The following is a 22,521-nucleotide window of genomic DNA, read 5'->3' as shown; positions in this document are numbered from 1 at the left end:
TTACTAAACATGATTAGCACCCAGCAGATACCATCTTGAACAAGGACAATGCTGGTCAAATAAACAGCAAATCCATATGAGGCAGGACTTCGGGTGGAATCCGCATGAAACTGCCTTCCGTGTCCACATGGAGAGCTGTCATTATCACGTAGTCTTTTAACTTCTAAGGAGAAAAACAAGGTGGCAGGTTCCTCACTGTGGCCTGGGGAATTGCCTCAGGCCTCACCAAGTGGGACCAGGCTGTCAGGTTCTGTCTTTGTGGAATGGCCCAGATCCACTGTGGAGGTCACTGAGGGCCCACTCCTGAGCCCTGCTGTTGGGAAATCACAGTTTCTGGGCCCTGATTTGCTCCTGTGCTTTCCTCTAGCCTCTACTCACACTGCCCTCCATCCCCACTACTGCCCCCAGGGAAGACTCCCTGAACCACACTGAAGAGAATGCTAATGCCCACCCTGGGCCCCTGCCGCTCGCCTCAGCTGCTTAGCTTCTCTGCAGAACACTTACCATACACTTGCCACTGAACTGAGGGGCAAGCGCCTCCATGAGGCAGGCTGTTTGGTTTGGTTTTTAAAGTAGTGTTCATCTCGGTAGCTCTAGTAACTGGGACCTAGTGATTGCTCAACAAATGCCTTTCAATAACTGCTGGCTTTTATGTTTGCTGAGTTTTGCCAGGTATCGTGTTTCTCAGCCTGCAAGGATTTTTGTGGTGGGGGTGGCACGACTCACTTGAGATCTGGCCACCTCTGCTTTCTCTTTCTTTTTTCCTGCATTTATTTGAAAAATAAAACAAGGGCTGGGCACAGTGGCTCACACCTGAAATCCCAGCACTTTGGGAGGCCAAGGTGGGAGGACAGTTTGAGCCCAGGAGTTCGAGACCAGCCTGGGCAACACAGATCCTGTCTCTACACAAAATAAAAAAAGTTAGCCAGGCATGGTGGTGGGTGCCTGCAGCCCCAGCTGCTCAGAAGGCTGAGGTAGAAGGAGGATCCCTTGAGCTGAGGAGGTTAAGGTTGCAGCGAACCGTGTCTGCATCACTGCACTCCATCCTGGGTGACAGAGCAAGACCCTGTCTCCAAAAAAAAAAAAAAAAAAAAAAAAAAAAAATAGAAAAAAGAAAAAGTGCTGTACGTGCAAAGTGTCACAAGAGGAGGGCATTTAGCTCTGCCTGAGGGACCCAAGGGATGCTGTCATGAAGGGGAAGCAAGACTTTTCAAAAGGAAACAAGGAACCATTTCAAGCAGAGGGAAGAGTGTCAGCAAAGGCAGAGTGGTGGGTGGGGGGACCTCAGTCATCACCCTGGGGCCTCATCACTTCTCAACACCTACCCAGGGGAATGAGGAAGCACACCCACGTTGCCATGTCCCAATTCAGGGACTGAGAAACAGAGACGCTTGGAATCACAGTCTCATCAGAGCTGAAAAACATTCTGCAGTGATTTTCTTAGGAAACAGGCCTAGAGAAGGAAGTAACTTGCCCGACACCCATGGCTGATCCACGGCAGAGCCTGGACTAGACAGCAACCTGACGTTCTGTCGCGCAGTAAGGCTTTTCTGCTCCACTTGGCGACGCAGCAAAACCCGAATCCAACTTTTACTATTTTGAAGCTGTTTTTCACTCCACCTTTTTACTCTGAAAAATTTCAAACCTACAGGAATATACAAGGGACACTCTTGTACCTTTCACTAAACATGCCCGTGGTTAACATTTGCCGCATATGAGTTATCTCTGCCTTTCCCCTAAGCCATCTGAAAGTCAGCTGCAGCTATCATGATACTTCAATCCTAGGGACTTTAGCATACATTTCTTTAAAATAAGGATATTCTAATATATAACGTAAATACCATTGTCACAACAAAGAAAATCAACAATTTACTAAAAATCTAATACAGAGTCCTATTAAAAGTTACCCATGTAATCCCAAAACTTTGGGAGGCCCAGGTGGGTGGATCACCTGAGGTCAAGAGTTCGAGATCAGCCTGGCCAATATGGTGAAACCCCGTCTCTACTAAAAATACAAAAATTAGGTGGGTGTAGTGGCAAACGCCTGTAGTCCCAGCTACTCGGGAGGCTGAGGCAGGAGAACTGCTTGAACCCGGGAGGCATAGAGAGGTGTAGGTTGCAATGAGTGGAGATAGCTCCAATGCACTCCAGCCTGGGCAACAGAGGGAGACTCCGACTCAACAACAACAACAAAAAGTTACCCAATTTTTACAAAATGTTAGATTTTTTTGGGATGCAGGATCTGCTCATGGATTACATTTGGTTGAGCCGTCTGCTTACTCTCTTTCAAGCTAAGCTAGAATGTGAAACTATTTAAAATTTTTTCATTGACAAAGATGTTGTGTGTGTGAAGAATTCAGGCCAACTGAAAGTAGACTGTAGGTTGATTAAGAGGTGACTGCCAGATCTCCAATGGAAAGCTATATTTTCCCCTTGGTAATTATTAACTCACTTATAGGGTGCCATTTTTTTCTTAATGGGCACAGATGTGAAACAGGTTTCATGTTATGAAGTAGACTTAAAATGTTTATTGTGAAGTATTTCAGGCCTGTGAGAAGTAAGTTCCCACGGTCCCACCACGCAGTCTAGGAAATCTGACAGCAAGTCCTAAAGCTGTTTAGTTCGCCTTTAGTGACGCCTGCATCCTCCTCCCAGACCCAGAGCTCCTCCTCTGGACCAGGGGGAACTGCCACCTTGCAGGTGGTGTTTTCAATTCCATGCATGCTGTCTGCAGTACAGCCATACAACTGACTATTTTACATACATGGTTCTCAAACTTTTTTGGTCAGAGAACCCCTTTACACTCAATTATTGAGGATGCCAAAAAGCTTCTGTTTTATATAGGTTAAGTCTATCCATATTCACCTTATTTGAAATTAAAACTAATACTTTTTTAAAACACAAGAATATACAAGCAGACATTTCATTAGCTGCCACAGTGATGATGTCAAAACATCACATAGCTCTGGAAAATTCCACCATGCATTCATGAGACAAGAGCTGAAATGGCAAATGATGTCTTAGTAATATTATAAATATAGTTCTGACCTACAGACTCCTTGGAGGGTCAACGTCTGGAGTACGTTTTGAGAACTGCTGCATTACAGCAATGAAAGACAATGAATTCGCTCTCTGTGTATTAACATGGGAAACCCAAATGGTGACTGAGCCCCATTTTTGAGAGTGTTAGAATTAAAGAAAGGCTTTGGGTAAATAAAGTCTACATTCAGTGTTAAACCCTGACACCTTCTTTTCTGTCCAAATTGGTTGCCCACGTCGCGGGCAATCAAGATGTTTGCCTTTTCTCCTTGGATGCCACCCTCTCAAGAGATGCCTGAACAGCGGGTCTCCATTTCTCTGTGAAGTCTGGTGCAATCTGGAAAAACACTCCAACCAACTGCTGGGGAGTCTGATATTCCTAGACTGCCCCTGTCTCAGACGCATCTCCCACACTCTTTCAAGGTCACCGACGTAGCCCTTTCTTTGGGGAGCATCTGACAGTCACGTGGACGTTAAGGCTACTCAAACCTCAGAAACATTTATATAGGTTGCTCTGTGTCTTCATCCCAAAATTTGTGTCCCCAGAGTCTGTGACTCTGATCACTTGTGAAGTAGAAGAGGTTTTAGCACAGCCTTGGGACAACAGTAGAGGCCTGGCTTGGGCCAAGGATTGGGACAGTATGTCCAGCTCCAAGGATGAATTAACAGCCTGGGAACGAAGACCCTGGCTCTGCCCTTACAAACACCCCAGATGACAGAGCAGTCACTTGGACTCCGTGTTATTTACTAGGCACAGAGACAAACATGAATGCATAACACAAGCGTCCTGCTCTGAAAGAGCTCTAGGCTGGTAGGAGAGATCCTGAGCCGACAGAGCATCGACAAGAGATACGCACGCAGGCACGGGGTGCTACAGGACGGACGAGGTCTCTTTTGTCTCCTGTGGTATTAACAGCGCAGAATGATGGAGACTGCAAAATAGAGATCAGGAGGGCCTCGATTCTAGCCTTGACTCTGCAAACTGAGACGAGTTTAGCTTTGAGAAGTTAAAGTTGAGAGCGCAGATTTTGATCCTCTCAGAGATCAAAAGCTCTGCCAAGTGACAACAATGTGACCTGGAATACGTTACTTTGTAGGCCCTTGTTTTCTTTTCTTTTTGAGGTAGGGTCTTGCTCTGTCACAGGCTGGAGTGCAGTAGTGTGATCATAGCTCACTGCAGGCTTGAACTGCTGGGCTCAAGCAATCCTCCCACCTCAGCCTCCTGAGAAGTTGGGACTATAGGCTTCAGGCATGCACTACCACACCTGGCTAATTTTCATTTTTTTTTTCTTTCTTTTTTTTTTTTTTTTTGTAGATCACTACGATACTGAGGCTGGTCTTGAACTCCTGAGCTCAGGCGATCCTCCTGCGTTGGCCTCTCAAAGTGCTGGGATTATAGGTGTGAGCCACAATGCCTGGTCAACCCTTGTTTTCTTATCTGTAAAGTGGGAATAGTGATACAAAACCTCAAAGGGTGAGAATTAAATAGTATGTATATCATGTAACTAGCATAATGATTGGTTTATAACACTCAGAAAAGCTGAGCTGTTATTTTCCTCTTCTGTGGGTTCAGTTACCAAAGTGAAGCCATTGGACTAGACTAGTTCTCATCCATTTTCTGCCCCAGCCCACCTGAGTATCTTAACACTCTAATGAGAATAACCTAGAATCTCTAGAGGAATGTTTCCCAACTAGAGGCACATGGGATTCTTTGAGACAGAGGAAGGCAGAGAAGCATCAGAAGCTCTCCAAATGATTTGGCTACAGGTCTTTAGGGAAGTGTGTGTTCCCATGGAGAGTGAACAGACCACGTGATCTCTGAGGGCTTGTTCAATTGCCTCTGGAACTCTCTCATTTGCCTGTGAGGACTGGAAACACTAGGTGTTCCTGGAGACTCCTCCAAACCCTGACACAAAGGCGTACAACTGGGTGGGAAGGATTGTAAGGTGAACCCTGGCTGTGCGAGACTTCTTACATCTTTACAGCTTCAAGATGTGCAGCACAGTGGAATAAACAGTAATGACTGTGCCCAGGCAGCCACAGTTCCTTCACTACCTGACAGCAAGTGAAATGTCTGTTTGTCTGGTCTCTTCTCTAACATGCCACACCAGGAAGCTCCACCGAGTAGCAGCTTTGGTAGCACAGGAATCTCCAGGACCATATATCGAAGTAGTTAATTAAATCCAGCAGTTCAATAAATGTGTACTGCCAGGCAATGTTTTAGGCATTGGGAATACACCAGTGAACAAAACAGGCAAAAATCCCTGCCTTCTGGGAGTTTACATTCTAGAGGGGTAAAGACAGACAGTACACAGTAAAACAAATACCTTCTATAATATGTTAGAAGATAGTACATGCTTTAGAAAAAACCCACAGCCTACCAAGGACAACAGAGAGACCAGTGAAGGAAATGAAATTAACTGGCTGGCCCCAAAAGTGGCAGACATATCACACATCCATATCACATTTCCTGCTGCTGCACCGCGATCTCAGCTAGTTCCTGCTCAGGTCAGCCTTGTTCAACCCACATTTCCTGGGAACCTGTTCTGCTAGGCCCACACCTCTACAGATTCTTCCAGCTAGCACCCCAGCTGCCCCAGCGTGGTGAAAGGAATCACCACCCACCTAAGACATGTCTGACTCATGTTTCCCCCACACCCACATATGATCCACCAGATAGTCCTGGAGGCTACAGCACCACGGCACTTCCTAAATCTGGTGACTTCTCACCAGCTACCCTGACTGCTCCACTGCTGGCCCAAATCACCCTCATCTCTTACCCGGATGACTGTGGTAGCCTCCCAAGAGGTCTTCCTGCTTCTATTCTTGCCACACTGCCAGCCATTATCCACACAGGTGCCAGAGCGATTTTCTTAAGCGTCTGTTGGATGTCTTTCCCTTTGCTTCGAACCCTTCCTCCAAAGGCTTCCCCTAACTAAATTCCGACATATGCGCTAAATTCAGCACAGCTCGCAGGCTTTGCCGTAGGGCCTGATAAAGCCTGGGCCCTTATTTGCCTTCACTCTTCCTTCTTCATGTTGCTCCAGCCTCTGTATTTTTCTTGACCTTTGAACCCAACAAACTGTTCCTATTTCAGGGCCTCGTCCCCATCTGAGGATACCTGCTGCCCCTTCCACCCCAAAGTCTTCAGATTTTACATGGCTGCCTCATGTCCCCATAGAGGGCACTGGCTAAGGCAGTGGCCCCGTCATTCTCTACCACGCTGCTCCACTGTTTTCACATCTCTATTGATGGTTTCTTGACTATATTCTGCCTCCCTACTCTGCCCTCAGTTGGAGGACAAGCCTGCCTGTCTTGTTTACCATTGTGTCCCTAGCACCCAGAGCAGCCACTGGGTGACTGGCTGCCTGCGACGCCTGCCAGTGCCTTCTAAAAAATCATTCCTATCCTTCAAAGTTCACCTGAGATCCCACTTTCTCTTTAAGGTCTTCCCTGACAGTCCCCAACTTCTCAACTCTTACTGCCCCTCCTGTTTATGCTTATTACTGTCTATGCTACAGGGTCCTTACAGCGAGTCGCCTCCTCATTTCTGTGAGTGCTGCCTTCCTCACTCCCGACCAGTCCCTGAAGACAGAGGCCGCTCCAACTCAGGCGTAAGAGCAAAAGGGCAAAGCATCTGTGGTCAGGAGGCACAGGTTCAAGTCCTGGGTCTATCACTCACTGGCTATGTCTCTTGTCAAGTTACTCTCTCCTTCTATGAAACAGAAACAATAAAAACAATGCTAGCTGGGTGTGGTGGCCCACACCTGTAGTCCCACTGAGGCAGGAGGCTTGCTCGAGCTTGGGAGTTTGAGGCCAGCCTGGGCAATATGGCAAGACCTCATCTCTAAAAAATACAAAAACAAAAACACCCCACAATGCTACCTTCAGGATTATTGCAGTAATTAAATAAAATAATGTCAGTGAAAGCATTCTGTACGTTGTCATGCACTCAAGAAAATTCCTAGCTCCTAATCCAGTTAGGGCTTGGAAAACATTTCTTGATTGGTGAGTAGCCAGAGCTAGAGCTGGTAAGATATATTTGCACATTAAAAAGGCCCTTTGTATCCCCACCACAGGCACCGTGGTATCCCCATATGTCAGTCAGCATGAGGAAAAACGAAAAGTTCACAGCTCCTATGGCTGCTGACCTTGCAGCTCCATGAACGCTGCTTCCACCAGGACTGTCACTACGGGGCCAGGCCAGGGACCTGTGGCAGAGTACAAGCAGCCTTGTACGGGGAAGGGATGCTCCAGAAAACCTGGGCTTTTGCTTTGGTTCAGCCACTACTCTGCTCCCCGTAGACAAACTCTGCTCCACACTGGGCCTCAATTTCCTGATCTGTGCACTCAGGAGCTGGACTAGATTAGTGTAATCTTCAGACTTGAAAATCATCACCACCACCAACAATATGACTTTTTTTCCCTCAATTAATTATCAAGGAATACATTAAAAAGACAAAAGTACTCAAGCCTGTAATCCCAGCACTTTGGGAGGCCGAGACGGGCAGATCATGAGGGCAGGAGATCGAGACCATCCTGGCTACCACGGTGAAACCCCGTCTCTACTAAAAAATGCAAAAAACTAGCTGGGCGAGGCGGCGGGCGCCTGTAGTCCCAGCTACTCGGGAGGCTGAGGCCGGAGAATGGTGTGAACCCGGGAGGCGGAGCTTGCAGTGAGCTGAGATCCGGCCACTGCACTCCAGCCTGGGTGACAGAGTGAGACTCCATCTCAAAAAAAAAAAAAAAAAAAGACAAAAGTAGAGTTATTTTGGCTGAAGTAGAGGATAAGATGCCCAAAGCACCACTAACCTAGGTAAACTACTGTAGATCATCTCCAAGGTCTTTTCAAGATGGAAACTTCTAGATTTCTACGATTTTAAAACTGAAAAAGAGATTGATGTGCCTCCTCCCCATTTACTTCTGATATAATTTTCTGCAATTAGTAATTGGCAGGGTAGAATAAGCTGCTGGAATTTTTCACAATGTAATTTACAACTAAAAATGACTTTGGAAGTTGATATGCCTTTGAAATGAAAAGTATTCTGTTTTCAGAAGTTCCATTCACAAGTCCTCTAAAGTTAAAAGAAAGTTACTAAAATGATAGGAGCAGAAATAAAGCCCACTGGAAAATAAGCAGCCCTGGACAAGTTCTACCTACCACCATGTCAATTTTAACAACTCACTGCAAACTGCTTCTCAAGAGCCTGTGTAGCGTGCTGCGAAAACCACCGGACGAGGCCATCCTTGTTAAACCCTGGTTCCATTCCTTCCTCCACCTGCCATGTGACCTCGGACAAGCCCCACAACTTTTCAGAGGTTTTCTCAGCTATGAAACAGGAGTGATGACGGCGTTCTCATCGATCTAACACGATTAAAAGATTCAAATAAGAAAACTGGTGAAATGGCACTTTGAAAATTGTGAAATAATTTTCAAAGTGAGGGACCGTTACTTTATGCTAAAAAACAAAGCTGTCATGAGTCAACCAAACAAATGCCCCAAACCCCACAGGATAAAAGTCTGTCTGTCCTATCATCTATAATCTTTCAGAGTTGTATGGCAGGGGAGAGGCAGGTCCAACATGTAATCTCCCCTTTAGAAAGAACAATCTCAATGAGGAGTGCAGTTTGTAGACTGGCTGGCACTCACACATGTGCTAAACAGCAACAGCCTAAGGTCACAAGTCTCACAAGTGGAGGGTCAGGATTCTTGCTATTAAGTTCATGAAGTTCCTATAATAAAAATAACTCTCTCTGTCTATATTTAGATAAAACAACCAGTCTCAGGTCATTCTAGAGAGAAGAGCCAGGACTCACCAAAATGTACCTCTGAGCTAAACAACAATCCCCTAGATGGCTCAGACCCTCCTCCCTATAATCTGAGGTAGGGGCTAATTTCTGAGTAAATCCTTCATCCAGAAGCCATTAAGGGTCACAGGCATCAAGAGACACAGGCCTGTGTAATGGAAAGACCAGTGGCTGGAGAGTGAGCAGATTGTCACCAACGTGCTGTGTAACCTCATGTAAGTCCCCTGCCCTCTGGTCATGGATTTCTTGATCAGTATACTGAGGGGTCATGAGATGATTTCCACAGCCCATTCACCAGTAAGATTCTAGGTTTCCTCTTGACATCCCTCTGTTCCCTGTATTGGTTTCAGTACTCACCTTGTGGCCATGGCTGAAAAGTGGCAGCACAGGGAACCCTGAGGAGGTGAGTCCGGTACTCCCACTGGGCTATGCTGATCAGAGGACCACAGACTCTCTGAAGACAGCAACTTGATTTTTATAGACTACTTAAAACCAAACAGGAAAAGGAAGCTGAACCAGAGACAAAGGGGAAACAAACCCAAGTGAAAAACTGAAACCTAGGTAGAAAATAGAGAAACAAGAAGCTAGCAGTGCAGAGCCCTACCAGCGTGGGTGGCTGAGAGGCACTTCACAGGCCTGACACCTCCACGGCTGGCAACCTCAAGCCTCTAAGCACTTCCTGCAAGGGTGCAAGGGTGGGTGATGCCTGCTGGAGGTAGGGGCCAGGTCGTGGTGCTGGCCCCCGACGAACTAGCTCTATAGTCTGTCTAAGTCAATGCCATTTAAGAGGTCTGGGCCTCGGTTTTCCATCTGTTATAGAAAGTGCAGGCTCAGCACAGACGACTTCCTATAGGCCTTAAGAAAAGGCTACAAGAACTCGCAAGAGTCCCCGCTGACTCTCCAGAGAATAGAAGACTAGATGATAAAGACTATAAGCTGATCTTTTTTTTTTGAGACAGAATTTCACTCCCATCGCCCAGGCTGGAGTGCAATGGCACGATCTTGGCTCACCGCAACCACCGCCTCCAAGGTTCAAGCGATTCTCCTGCCTCAGCCTCCTGAGTAGCTGGGATTATAGGCATGTGCCACCATGCCCAGGTAATTTTGTGTTTTTAGTAGAGACAGGGTTTCTCCATGTTGGTCAGGCTGGTCTCAAACTCCCGACCTCAGGTGATCCGCCTGCCTCGGCTTCCCAAAGTGCTGGGATTACAGGCATGAGCCACCATGCCAGGCCGCCGATCAAGTCTTAATATTTGACTCTGGAACAAAATTTGTACTTCTACCGAGCAGACAGCTCTCTCTAATGAGGACATTTAAGTCAGCAATTTAGAGCCTGAAAGGAAAACATTTGAGGAACACTGAGAACTTGGCTTTGTCACTTGTTCATTAAATGGGTGGCCTCAACTGTAAAATGGGGTTAGTTATACTTACTTTGCCTATCTCCCACAGGGTTCTCATGAAGATAAAATCCAGTTCAATCTTTCTTTCAAAATCTACTGAGAACTCACTAAGAAGCATGCACTGTGTTAGAAATCACAGACAAAAAATTCAGAACGACCGTACTGGTCCTTAAAGGACTTTTATGGCTTAGGAAAGAAGAATCCTGCCCTCTGGTCATGGATTTCTCGATCAGTATACTAAGGGGACCTGAGATGATTTCTATAGCCCATTCACCATTAAGGTTCTAGGTTTCCTCTTGACATCCCTCTGTTCCCTGTATTGGTTCCAGTACTCACCTTGTGGCCATGGCTTGATAATGTTAGCAAATATTTAATAGATCCATTAAAATATTGATATAGTGAAAAATAGTTGTACAGAGTACAGTACAAAAGAAGTATCAGTTCTAATTGCAGAGATGAATGCACTTTGAATGCTAAAAATGCATTTTTAAGAGGCTTTTAATGATATACATTTCCCTTTAAGCACTGTTTTAGTTGCAAACCACAATTTGGATGTATTGCAGTTTTCTTTTTTCTTTTGGTTCAAAATATTTTTAATTTTCTCTAGTGATTTCTTCTTTTATCCATAGATTATTGATAAGTGCTTTGTTAAATTTTGAAATATTTGGTGTTTTCCTATATGTGTCGCTACTTATTTCCAATTTAATTCTACTGGGCTCAGAGAACATATTTGGTGTGACTTCTTCCTTTGTTTTTCCTGGTATGATCTCAATCCTTTCACATTTATCAAAATGTGCGTTATGGCCCAGCATGCAGTCTACCTTGGCGGATGCAGCATACGCACAAGGAAAGAATGTGTATTCTGAAACTGGTCGGGTGCAGTGTTCTAAAATGTCAATTAGGTCATGGTGGTTAATAGTATTGTTCAGAACGTCTATGTCCTTGTTACTTTTTGTTGCTGTTGTTTGTTTTTGTCTAATTATTCTATCAACTGCTGAGGGAAAGGTCCTGAAATCTCCAACTGTGACTGGATTTCCCTCTTTAATTCTGTCACTCTTTATTTCATGGGTTTTGAAGCTCTTATTAGGTACATTTTTCCATGCCACATTGGTTTTCTGCACTGCTGTAACAAATTACCACAAACTGAGTGGCTTATAACACACACACTTACTATCTTAAGAGTTTTGTAAGATCATAGGAGGTAAGAAGCCCAACATCATCAGAAGTCCCACATGGGTCTCTCTTGCTCACCTTTCTCAGCTTCTAGACACTGCCTGCATTGCTTTCTCATAGCCCCTCTGTCCGCTTTCAAAGCACGCAGCATTGCTCCGACCCTTCTTCCACAGCGACATGTCTTTCTGACCACGGTGTGGACAGGTTCTCTACTTTTAAGGACTCATGTGACTAGACTGGACCCAATGGATAATCCAAGATAACCACTCCATCTCAAGGTCCACGACTTTAATCACATCTCCAGAGTCGTTTTTGCCACGTAAGGTAATATTTTATTTATTTACTTTTTTAGAGACAGGGTCTATCGCTGTCACCCAGGCTGGAATGCAGTGGGGTGTGATCATAGTTCACTGCAGCCTCAAACTCCTGGCTCAAGTGACCCTCCTATCTCAGCTTCCTGAGTAGTTAGGACTATAGGCACACACCACCATGCCTGGCTAATTTAAAAACATTTTTTTAAATAGAGATGGGGTCTTGCTATGTTTCTGAGGCTGGTCTCAAACTCCTGGTCTCAAGTGATCCTCCTGCCTTGGCCCCCAAAGTGCTAGGATTACAGGCATGAGCTACCATGCCCATCCCATGTAAAGTCACAGAGTCACAGGTTCTAGGGATTAGGGCAGGGTGATGGCATTACTCTGCCTACTACACATCCTTTCACCTTCAGTTGATTTGTATCTTTGTCCTATAGATAGTGTATGATTGAGTCTTGCATTTTCACCCAGTCTGACAATTTCTATCTTTTAATTGGGGTATTTAGTTTATTTACATTTAGCTTATTGATACAGATGGATATAGGTCTACTACTTTGCTATTTGTTTTCTGTTTGTCTCGTCTGTTTCTGGTTCCTCTGTTCTTCGTTTCCTGTATTCTTGTGGGTAAACTAAATACTTTTCAGAATTTCATCTGAATTTCTCTGTTGACTTTTTAGCTATACCTCTATTTTTTTACAGGTCTTTCTAGGGATTACAATATACATTCTTAACTTTATAAAGTACACTGAGTTAATATTGTACCACTTCAGTAAAATGTTAAGAACTTCATAATTGCTTAATTTCATTCTCCACTCCCATCCTTTATGGTGTAGCTGTCATATGTGTTACATACTCAAAATATAATGTTATATATTTTTGTTTTAGACAATCATATATATATATATATATATACAGCTGACCCTTGAACAGCACAGGTTTGACCTTCATAGGTCCATTATACTACTACTTTTTTTGAGATGTGGTCTCGCTCTGTTGCATAGGCCAGAGTATAGTGGTGCAATCACAGCTCACTGCAGCCTCAACCTCCTGGGCTCAAGCAATCCTCCCATCTCAGCCTCCCAAAGTGCTAGGACTACAGGCATGAGCTACCACCACGCCTGACCCAGGTCCACTTGCACATGAAATTTCTTCTACCTCCGCCACACCTGAGACAGCAAGACCAACCCCTCCTTTTCCTCTTCCTCCTCAGCCTACTCAGTGTGAAGATGACAAAGATGAAGAACTTTAAGATAATCCATTTCCAATTAATTACTAGTGAAACTAATTAAAATATATTTTCACTTATGATTTTAATAAAATTTTTCCCTAGCTTAATTATAAGAATACAGTGTGTAATACATATAATAACAAAGTATGTATTAACCAACTGCTTATGTTATTGGTAAGGCTTCCTGTCAACAATAGGCTCTTAACAGTTAAATTTTAGGGGATGCAAGTTTTAGGTGGATTTTTAACTGTGTGAGGGGCCAGCACCCTAACCCCTGGATTGTTCAAGAGTCATGTGAGTGTACATATGTGTGTGTGTATTGAAGAAATAAAAGTCTTTATGTTTACTCATATATTTCTCTTTTCCAGTAATCTTTATCCATCCCTGAACATCTGAATTTCCTGTTTTTGTTTTTTTGTTTTTTGTTTTTTTTTCAGCCTGAGGAACTTCCTTTAGAATTTCTTTTTGTTTTTTTGAGACAGGGTCTTGCTCTGTCACCCAAGCTGGAGTACACTGGTGTGGTGTGATCTCGGCTCACTGAAACCTCTGCCTCCCAGGCTCAAATGATTCTCCTGCCTCCTGCCGTCTGAGTAGCTGGGTCTAAAGGTATGCGCCACCATGCCTGGCTAATTTTTGTATTTTTAGTAGAGAACGGTTTCACCACGTTGCCCTGGCTGGTCTCAAACTCCTGGATTCAAGGGATTCGCTCACCTCGGCCTCCCAAAGGGCTGGGATTATAGGCGTGAGCTACTGTGCCCGGCCTCCTTGAGCATTTTTTGTACAACAGGTAAGTTGGCAATAAAATTCTCTTACTTTTCTTTTATCTGAAAAACATCTTTGTCTTCAAGCCTCAAAGCACTTTTTGCGAATAGAGAATACTGAGGGTTTTTTTGTCTTTCAGCACTTTAAAGGTATTGTTTCACTGTCTTCTGGCCTCCACGGTTTCTGAGAAGTCAGCCATCATTCACATACAATGTACGTAATGGATCCCTTTTCCTTTGGTCATTTTTAATATTTTCTTTTTCTTTCGTTTTCAGCAGTGTGACTGTGATGGGTTTAGGTGTGGTTCTTTTTGCATTGATTTTGCTAGGGTTTCATTGAGATTCTTAGGTATGTAATTTAAGGTTTTTCACCAAATTTGGGAAATTTTAGTCATTATTTCCTCAATTATTTTTCTTCTGCCTCATTCTCTTTCTCCTCTTCCTCTGGCACTGCAAGTACATGTATGTAGACCTCCTGATATTATCACAAGGCACTGGTAATTCTTTTTAAAATATTTTCCCATTTTTCAGACTAGATATCTATTGATCCATCTCCAAGTCCACTACCCTTTCTTCTGGACCTCTGATCCACTTTTAGTCTCATCCAGTAAATTTTTCATTTCATTTCCAGTAGTAGAATTTTCAATGGGCAAGTTTTTTATAATTTCCATTTCTCTGTTGGGATTTCCTGTTTGTTCACTTTATCCACCTTTTATTAAAGTCTGTGAACATATTTATTATGGGTAACTTGAAGAACTTGCCTGTTTGTTCCAACTTCAGGAGCATTTCAGGGTCTACTGACTGCTTTCTTCCCCTTAAGTATATGTCACATTTTCTGACTCTGTATGTCCACTAACTTATGATTGTATGTTAGATACAGTATGATACATTGCAGAAAGTCTGGATTATGCTATCTTTCTTTAAAGATGTAAAGTCTGTTCTGGTAGTCAGGGAGATTACTGGCAGATCCTTTTGGTGCTACCAAGCTTGGCTCAAACCTTTCTTCAGTTCTATTTCCATTTTGAATTTAGCCTTAGGGGTGTGCCTCCCCTAAACAACCCCCCAACTCCACCCCCCACCCCCCACCCGCATCTGACTCAAGAGCACAGTCCTACTTCTAAGGTGTGACGTTCTGGGATCTCAACTGAATGCCTGAGGTGTTCAGGGAAGTTTCTTCATTCAGGTTAAGCTGGATCTGCAACATCTCCCAGAACTGAATGACCTCTGGCATCATCATTGGGTTCTTAGCCCTACAGCAGGTGATCTCTGCCAGGCCTCCTGAAGAGTCTCACTCTGCACATGCACACCCAGCTCTCAGCCAACAATCCAACTAGAATCCTTACAAAGAACTCTGCTGTCTTTGCCCCATCACAGGGCTTCCATTTCTCTAGTTCCTTGCCCTGCAAACTCCAACTATTTCAGTGGCATAGAATTCTAATGTCTGCCCCGAGCTGACTAAATCACCCTTCCATTTGGGCTCCACCACTCCATGCCGAGACTAGATGGTAACTGCAGGCAGAAAGCCAGGGGCTTCTCATGGCGTTTCCTCTCTCAAGAATCAAAGTCCTATCCTGTCTGTCCAAAGTCTGAAAATGGCAGGGATTTAATATCTTCCATGAATCTCAGTACCCTTTTTATATTCAGTTGCTTCACATATTTTACACAGTTTCGTAGTTGTTTCTGTCAAGAGAGCAAGTCATTACCATTATTCTGCCATGGCCAGAAGCAGAAGTCAATTATGATTATTAAACTACAAAAGGGTATTGTTTCTCATTTTCTGAAGATGCTAGCCTAAGAGTAAACATCTTCTCTGTGAGAAGTGTCTTTCAGTTTCACCCCTCGTTTCCTCTGTCCTTCACATGTTACTACTACCTTTTATCGGTTTCACTAGGTAGGTAACACGTAAGAGTGAACCTTCTGGGGCTATTATTTTAACTCTATCATCTAGCTTTAATAAAGCATTGAGAAGAATTATGAAAAGCAGCAAAAAATGTGGCAAGCTTTCTGAGCAGGGTGCTATGAGACAGGGATTCCAGCCCTTGCTTTGTTATTGACATGCTGTACGTTCCTGGGCATTCAGGTCTCTACTTTGACCCTGGTGTCTCCAGGTCCGATGGAAAAAAATGATCTTATAAATAACTATGTACTACAGGTATGGTACCAATTCCTAAATCGACCATGTCAGGGCAACAGAAAATGCTGGAAAGATGGAATAGGAGCTGCTGACACTTGTGAAGCAATTTAGTGAGCAAGTTAAGAAACATATCCTGTTTAAGGTAGCATCTTATAATGTGACACCATGAATTGCACTCAGCACCTGGTATACTGCTTAGGTAGCAGGTACAGTGTAAGTGGTGATTGTATGAATAACTATGCATGGACGAATAAATTAATTAATTAATGAGGAAGAAGGGCATCAACTCATACAGGATATTGATATTAAATCCTAAGGCATTTGGCTTTGGATTTTGAACACAGTAAATGCTCAATAAACAACAACTGTGTTGACTTGAATTAAAAGATGTGCTTTCCATGTATCCAGACCCCAACAGAAAGCAGAGTGGGCTGAAAATAAATCATAGAGCTATACTAGAAGACACTCTACTTAGGAGATCTAGTTCAAAAACTTGCTGTGGTGACTTGGGAAAGTCAACTTTCTTCTGTGGGTTTTAGTTTTCTTTTCTGTAAACAGACTAATCTCACTTCTCTTTCTTTCTCATTGGGATGTTTGTGAATGAAAGGGTCCTTCACTAACCAGAAATGAATTATGTTTGTATAATACTGACATTTCATGAGAATTTGTGTTAAGAAGGCAGGGTGTTTTGAGTACAAAGGATTATGTACAAAGGATTATGAAATCCTATTAACAATGCTGCAGTAGGCTTTTAAAATATAATATTTTATATGTGCTATCATTAGTTGACTCCTGGAACCTCAACTATCACTCCAAAAACCAAAATGGAAATTGGATCTGCCAGAGATTCTATTATTCTCAACTACTTTGCCTGAGAGACATTTCTTTAAAAAGTTTACACTAAAAAAGCTCAGCCAGCCACAAGACGCTAAAGTGCCTTTTCCTTCCCAGTTCACTCACAGTTCAGGTTCAGCTCTTGCTGATAGGGCCTGCCTAAGCCTGCCTGCTCTGTGAAGTCCAAATGTTTATCATACCAGAGGGAAGACATGAAGAACAAACAACTCAGGTAAAAAAAAAACAAAAAACAACTCCAAATAATCTTTCTGATGATCTGAGACCTGTCGTCAGAAAATGTTTCATTTCCAGAGTTACAGCATCTGGAAAGAAAGCGTAAATGGCCAAATAAAGAAACTCCGATGTCAGCTGAGCAATCTCTTAGGGGGACTGTAATATGGCTCTTCACCAGTATCTGTGACCTTAGACTTCCGTGGACTTGTGTTCCTGAGGACACTATGCTACATATAATCTTTCTCCACATACATCTTTCATCATATAAAGGGAGAAGTAAAGGGGAAAGGTAAAATCCCACCACCAGACTCCTGGAATGGGAAATCTAGTTTCCTGTACACGCCCTGGTGGTTCAGGCTCCTGTGCCTTGTAAACACAGCTGTCCTCACCTCCTGAAATGACTTCTTACCCCATCTACAGGCAAACTTGGGTTTGTCCTTCAAGATCCAATTTGCCTATATCTTCTTTAATCAAGTGTTTACTGAGCCCCCAGGATAGAGAAAATTATTCCTGCACTGTGCTACCTCTGTATTTTGTAATTTTATCAATTTAGTGGTCACAGAGCATTACCCCTTTAGGAAGCGACTATCATTTCTTATTTATCTTTTATAATCAATTGTGGGCAGCACAATTCTTGGTACATGGTGTGTGTTCAGAATCTTTGTTAAGCTATTTTGCCTGAAAGGACTGGGACTCAAGAAGTGCACGAATTACTAGTGGTATAAAAAGGGGACAGATCGGGCCTTGTGTTTTCAAGCCTAGAGTTTGCTGAGTCTAGCCTCTGATACCAGGCCACCCTGCCCTGAGGTACTCCCTTTCGACCACACTCCTGGTTAAACTCATCTGCAGCAGAAGTAGACCATATATGCCAGCCAAGGAAACCGAATATTCTAAGGAAATCATTACTAATTCCCAGAAGAAAATTGTAACGTCTCAGAGAAACGCAAGTACCATAAAAGAAAAACTTAAAAGACAGATAACAAATGAAGCAACCTCTACCATGGGAAATAGAATTTTAAAATCCAATAAGTACAATAAATGTCTTTGGAGACACAAGGGAAGATACTTAAAACATTAAGTGAGAATAAGCCATAAGGAAGAACAACCAAGCACTTTTTTTTAGTATAAAAATATAATTGCTGAAATAGAGAACTCAACAAATATGCTCAGCAGAAGCAGCAAAGATGAGAAACTGAGAATCGGGTCAAAGAGTTGACCCTAAAACATCAGGTAGGGAAAAAGGGACAGGGAGGACAGAAGTATCAATTTCTGTGTAAAAGGCATCTCAGAAGCAAAAAAAAAAGAGAGAGAGAAGTGAAATGACAGAAAATTTTGTAGAATTCAAGAAAGATGTAAGAGCTCAGACTGAAAGGGGTGGGCCGGGCGCATCACGCCTGTAATCCCAGCACTTTGGGAGGCCGAGGTGGGCGGATCACGAGGTCACGAGTTCAAGACCAGCCTGACCAACATGGTGAAACCCCGTCTCTACTAAAAATACAAAAATTAGCAGGGTTTGGTGGCGCATGCCTGTAATCCAAGCTACGCAGGATGCTGAGACCGGAGAACGGCTTGAACCAAGGAGGCGGAGGCTGTGGTAAGCCAAGATCGAGCCATTGACACCAGCCTGGTGACAGAGCAAGACGCCATCTCAAAAAAAAAAAAAAAAAAAGAAAAAGAAAACAACGTGCATGTACACATACAGACACAAACACCAATTACGGTATCTAATAACAGCAGAGACAGAGACAATTCTAAAAGCTTTCCACATAAAACCAAGTCACCTACAAAGGAACAAAAATCAGACCAGACTTCTTCACCTCAACTAGGGTAAAACAATGAGGTATTATCTTCAGAATGCTGGAGGAAACAAATTTTTGAACCTTACATTTCATTCCATACCAATCTAAAGTATCATATACATGCAAGGAAGAAAGAAATATATTTTTAGGTATACAAGATTTCAGAAAGTTTTACAGGTACAGACCTTCTTTGGAAAAATTTCACTGTATATATTCTAGCAAAAAGAAAATTTACCCCTAGGAATAAATAGCAGGCTATGACACGTGGGAACATCCAACTGAATATTTTTAAGCCACGAAGAGGGAATGAGGTACTGACACACGCTACAACAGACAGACCTTAGGAAACATTATGTGCAGAGAAAAACGTGAGACACGAAAGGTCACATGTTATATATTTATATGATACTCAGAATAGGCAGATTTAAAGAGACAGGATACAGATTTTTTTTTTTTTTTTTTTAGAAGGAGTCTCACTCTTGTGGCCCAGGCTGGAGCGCAATGCTGCGATCTCAGCTCACTGCAACCTCCCCATCCCAGGTTCAAGCAATTCTCCTGACTCGGCCTCCCAGGTAGCTGGGATTACAGGCATGTGCCACCAGGCCCAGCTAATTTGTATTTTTAGTGGAGATGGGGTTTCACCATTTTGGTCAGGCTGGTCTTGAACTCCTGACCTCAGGTGATCTGCCCGCCTTGGCCTTCCAAAGTGCTGGGATTACAGACATGAGCCACTGTGCCTGGCCAGGACACAGATTAGTGGTTGTCACAGGCTGGTGACAGGGGATGTGTGCCTGGGTCTTAATTTATAAAGGTCACTGAGAATGACACAAAGAGGTCAGTGCCATTGAAAGAAAAGTTTAATGTCATTCACAGTTCCCCCACAAAATAAGAGGCACAGCACAACATGCAGGGCCACGGGGGAAGCACCAGATTCAATAAGGAGACAGGAGCAAGGGGAAGGCACAGGCCACAGCCCTTATGGGGGCTTCCATAGGGAAGGCAAGGCAGGCAGGATAAATGGCTTAGAAAAGGCTACAACTGAATAATTCTAGCAGGCTTTGCGGCCTACGAGGTGTCCCTAGCTGTCTGGAACCTGGCTCTGGGTTGATTTAGAGCAGGAGAAATATTGGCTTGGTGTGTGAGCATCAGATAAAGAAAGTGGCTGGGGTATGGACTCAGGATTGGTTGGTTTGTATATGAAAGACAGACTCACCAACAAAAGCTTCTTCTTATTGTCTCTAGGAATTAGCTAACCCTGGGAGGGGTAGTCTCTTCCCCAGCCAACAAGGCCCCATAAAGATGTCAAAACGTTGGGCACAGTGGCTCACTCCCGTATTCCCAGCACTTTGGGAGGCCGAGGAGGGCAGATCATGAGGTCAGGAGATCGAGACCATCCTGGGCAACATGGTGAAACCCCGTCTCTACTAAAAATACAAAAGTTAGCTGGGCTTGGTGGCACATGCCTGTAATCCCAGCTACTCGGGAGGCTGAGGCGGGAGAATCGCTTGAACCTGGGAGGCGGAGGTTGCAGTGAGCTGGGATCGTGATCGTGCTACTGCACTCCAGCCTGGTGACATAACCAGACTCTGTCTCAAAAAAAAAAAAAAAAAAGGATGTCAAAACATCATAAAATACAAAAAAAATGATTGATACGAAGTGAAGGAACAGACTAATCAATATGGAACTTCCTTTTGTGATAAAAAGAACTATGCAAGAGGAGCTGGGCACGGTGGCTCACACCTGTAATCTCAGCCCTTTGGGAAGCTGAGGCAGGATTGCTTGAGCCCAGGAGTCTGAGACCAGTCTGGGCAACATGGTGAAACCTTGTCTTTACCAAAAAATACAAAAAAAACATGGGTGCAGTAGCATGTGCCTATAGTCCCAGCTACTCAGGAGGCTGAGGTGGGAGAATAGCTTAAATCTGGGTGATAAAAATATATAAAAACTAGATAAAGATAGTGGTTACACAGCCACAATTTTACAGTGTGCAATCCAGTGGTGTTTAGTACATTCACATTAAAACAAAAATCTCATGAAGTTTCTTATTGCCTAAGGTTTAATGATGTTTGAATAAACAACAATAATCAATGACTATTTTTAAGTAAAATATCCATAACTTTGCTCGAAAATTCGACACAGCAACTTTTGTATACGTATAGGGTGTTATTCTATGAAGAACAGAAGGCGGTAAGAGTACATTAAAGACTGACGGAAGCTGCAGACACTGACAAGCTTTAAAACGACGATAAAGAAAAATAAGTATAAGCATGGGTCACATTAAGGGAGGAGTAGCCATGAGGAGAATAAAAATAGAACCTATAGTTTCTCACTCAACTGAAGAAATGTAATATATCCATCAGAAGGCGAAACGAGAAAAAACAAGGAGAAAAAGCATAAAAAATAGAAAATATAGAATAAGACAGCAGTAATAAAAGCATGTTGATCTTTATTTTTTATTTTTATTTTTTGCTTGTGTACTGCTATGGACTGTGTCCCCCAAAATTCATATGTTGAAGCCCTAACCCTCAACTGGAGACAGGGCCTACAGAAAGTCAATTAAGGTGACATGAGCTCCTAAGGGTAGGGTCCTGATTGATAGGATTAGTGTTTCTGTATGAAGAGATGCCAGAACATGTGCATGCTCTCATGTGCACTCTCTCTTTTTCTCTCTGCCAGGTGAGTGCATTGCAAGAAGGTGGCCATCTGCAAGCCAGGAAAAGGGTCCTTGCCAGAAACTGAACTGATGGGCATCTTGATCTTGGACTTCCCAGCCTCCAGAACTGTGAGAAAATAAATGTCTTGTTTAAACCACCTAGTCTATGATATTTTGCTACAGCAGCCCACGCAGACTAATACACATACCTTCTAAAAGTATTTAGAAAATCTGTATATCTTGCATTTTTTTTTTTTTTTTTTTTGAGACAGGGTCTCCTGCTGTTGCCCAGGCTGGAGTGCAGTGGTGCAATCTCTGCTCACTGCAACCTCTGCCTCCTGGGTTCAAGCAATTCTCCACCTCAGCCTCCCAAATAGCTGGGGCTACAGGTACACACCACCATGCCCAGCTAATTTTTGTATTTTTGGTTAGTGACAGGGTTTCACCATGTTGCCCAGGCTGGTCTTGAACTCCTGGGCTCAAGCAATCTTCCTGCCTTGGCCTCCCAAAGTACTGGGATTACAGATATGAGCCACCGTGCCTGGCCCCTCCTGCATATTTTTAAGGTGACACCAATTTTTCAAGATAAATTTAAACGGCTGCAAAAAGATATAATATTTAGAAACATTATATATGACATGCATGTGTTAAATATATTACATTTATAAATGCAATTTAATATGTAAGTGTAAGCTGTTTCAGAATTTACAAAAAAGGTCTGACATAAAACATAATTGGCAAAGCCTGTCTGCTCTGTCAACCATTCAGGCGAATCAGATTTACTTTCCGTCAGAAAAAGTTTGACCTTATTTTCAACTCAAACATGCTCTACACATCACAGTGAAAGCACAGCACTTCGAGATTCTTAGTTTTAAAACCAACTACCAGATAGGTAAGGCATGGGGATGCGCCATGAGTTGGTAGCCTGGAAGAGAAAAGACCTGCCCTTCTGTTATTTTTCACAGAGACCTTCTTTGCTTTGCTTTTATGAGACTCTCTTTTAGGGCCAACGAGTTCTCAAATTATTTCTGTTTGGTTCACCGAGGTATTATGTCCTGAGGTAAGCTAAGGACGCATTGTAAAATGTGGAAGGGTCGGTGATGTGTCTGTCTTCTGTACACTGAGAGGAGAAACACGGAAGCTGATG

The 22,521-nt window shown here is 43.3% G+C and overlaps 1 protein-coding gene and 1 long non-coding RNA gene across 33 annotated transcripts in view; one reads left to right on the top strand and one right to left on the bottom strand.

Annotated features, from left to right (window-relative positions):
- EVL (Enah/Vasp-like) overlaps positions 1-22,521 on the bottom strand; it is a 174,524-nt gene that overhangs the window by 73,333 nt on the left and 78,670 nt on the right. For 5 of the 31 annotated variants that reach the window (XR_012416111.1, XR_012416115.1, XM_065518445.1 and 2 more), the window contains exon 1: positions 9,205-9,294. The exons of 21 other annotated variants lie outside the window; for them this stretch is intronic. Coding sequence is in view for 5 of the 10 variants with exons in the window: in XM_065518445.1 (XP_065374517.1) it covers positions 9,205-9,215 (11 nt within the window). In the remaining 5 variants the exon portion in view is untranslated. Of the gene's footprint in view, positions 1-8,200; positions 8,405-9,204; positions 9,295-22,521 lie in introns of those variants that run through there. 5 more of the 31 variants (XR_012416113.1, XM_065518443.1, XM_073998191.1 and 2 more) reach the window with 2 other exon arrangements.
- Positions 13,443-21,531, top strand: LOC135964448 (uncharacterized). 2 transcript variants are annotated; one of them, XR_012416119.1, is made up of 3 exons: positions 13,443-13,746; positions 13,861-13,934; positions 16,806-16,942. It is a non-coding gene; the product is annotated as an uncharacterized lncRNA (long non-coding RNA). The 2 variants fall into 2 exon arrangements; XR_010576889.2 differs by lacking the exon at positions 16,806-16,942 and adding an exon at positions 21,398-21,531 and having other exon boundaries at positions 13,525-13,746.

This window comes from Macaca fascicularis, chromosome 7 (assembly GCF_037993035.2).
Source record: "Macaca fascicularis isolate 582-1 chromosome 7, T2T-MFA8v1.1".
Classification (NCBI taxonomy): Eukaryota; Metazoa; Chordata; class Mammalia; order Primates; family Cercopithecidae; genus Macaca; species Macaca fascicularis.
The sequence above is the reverse complement of the archived record's forward strand: the minus strand, read 5'-3'. Positions and strand labels throughout refer to the sequence as shown.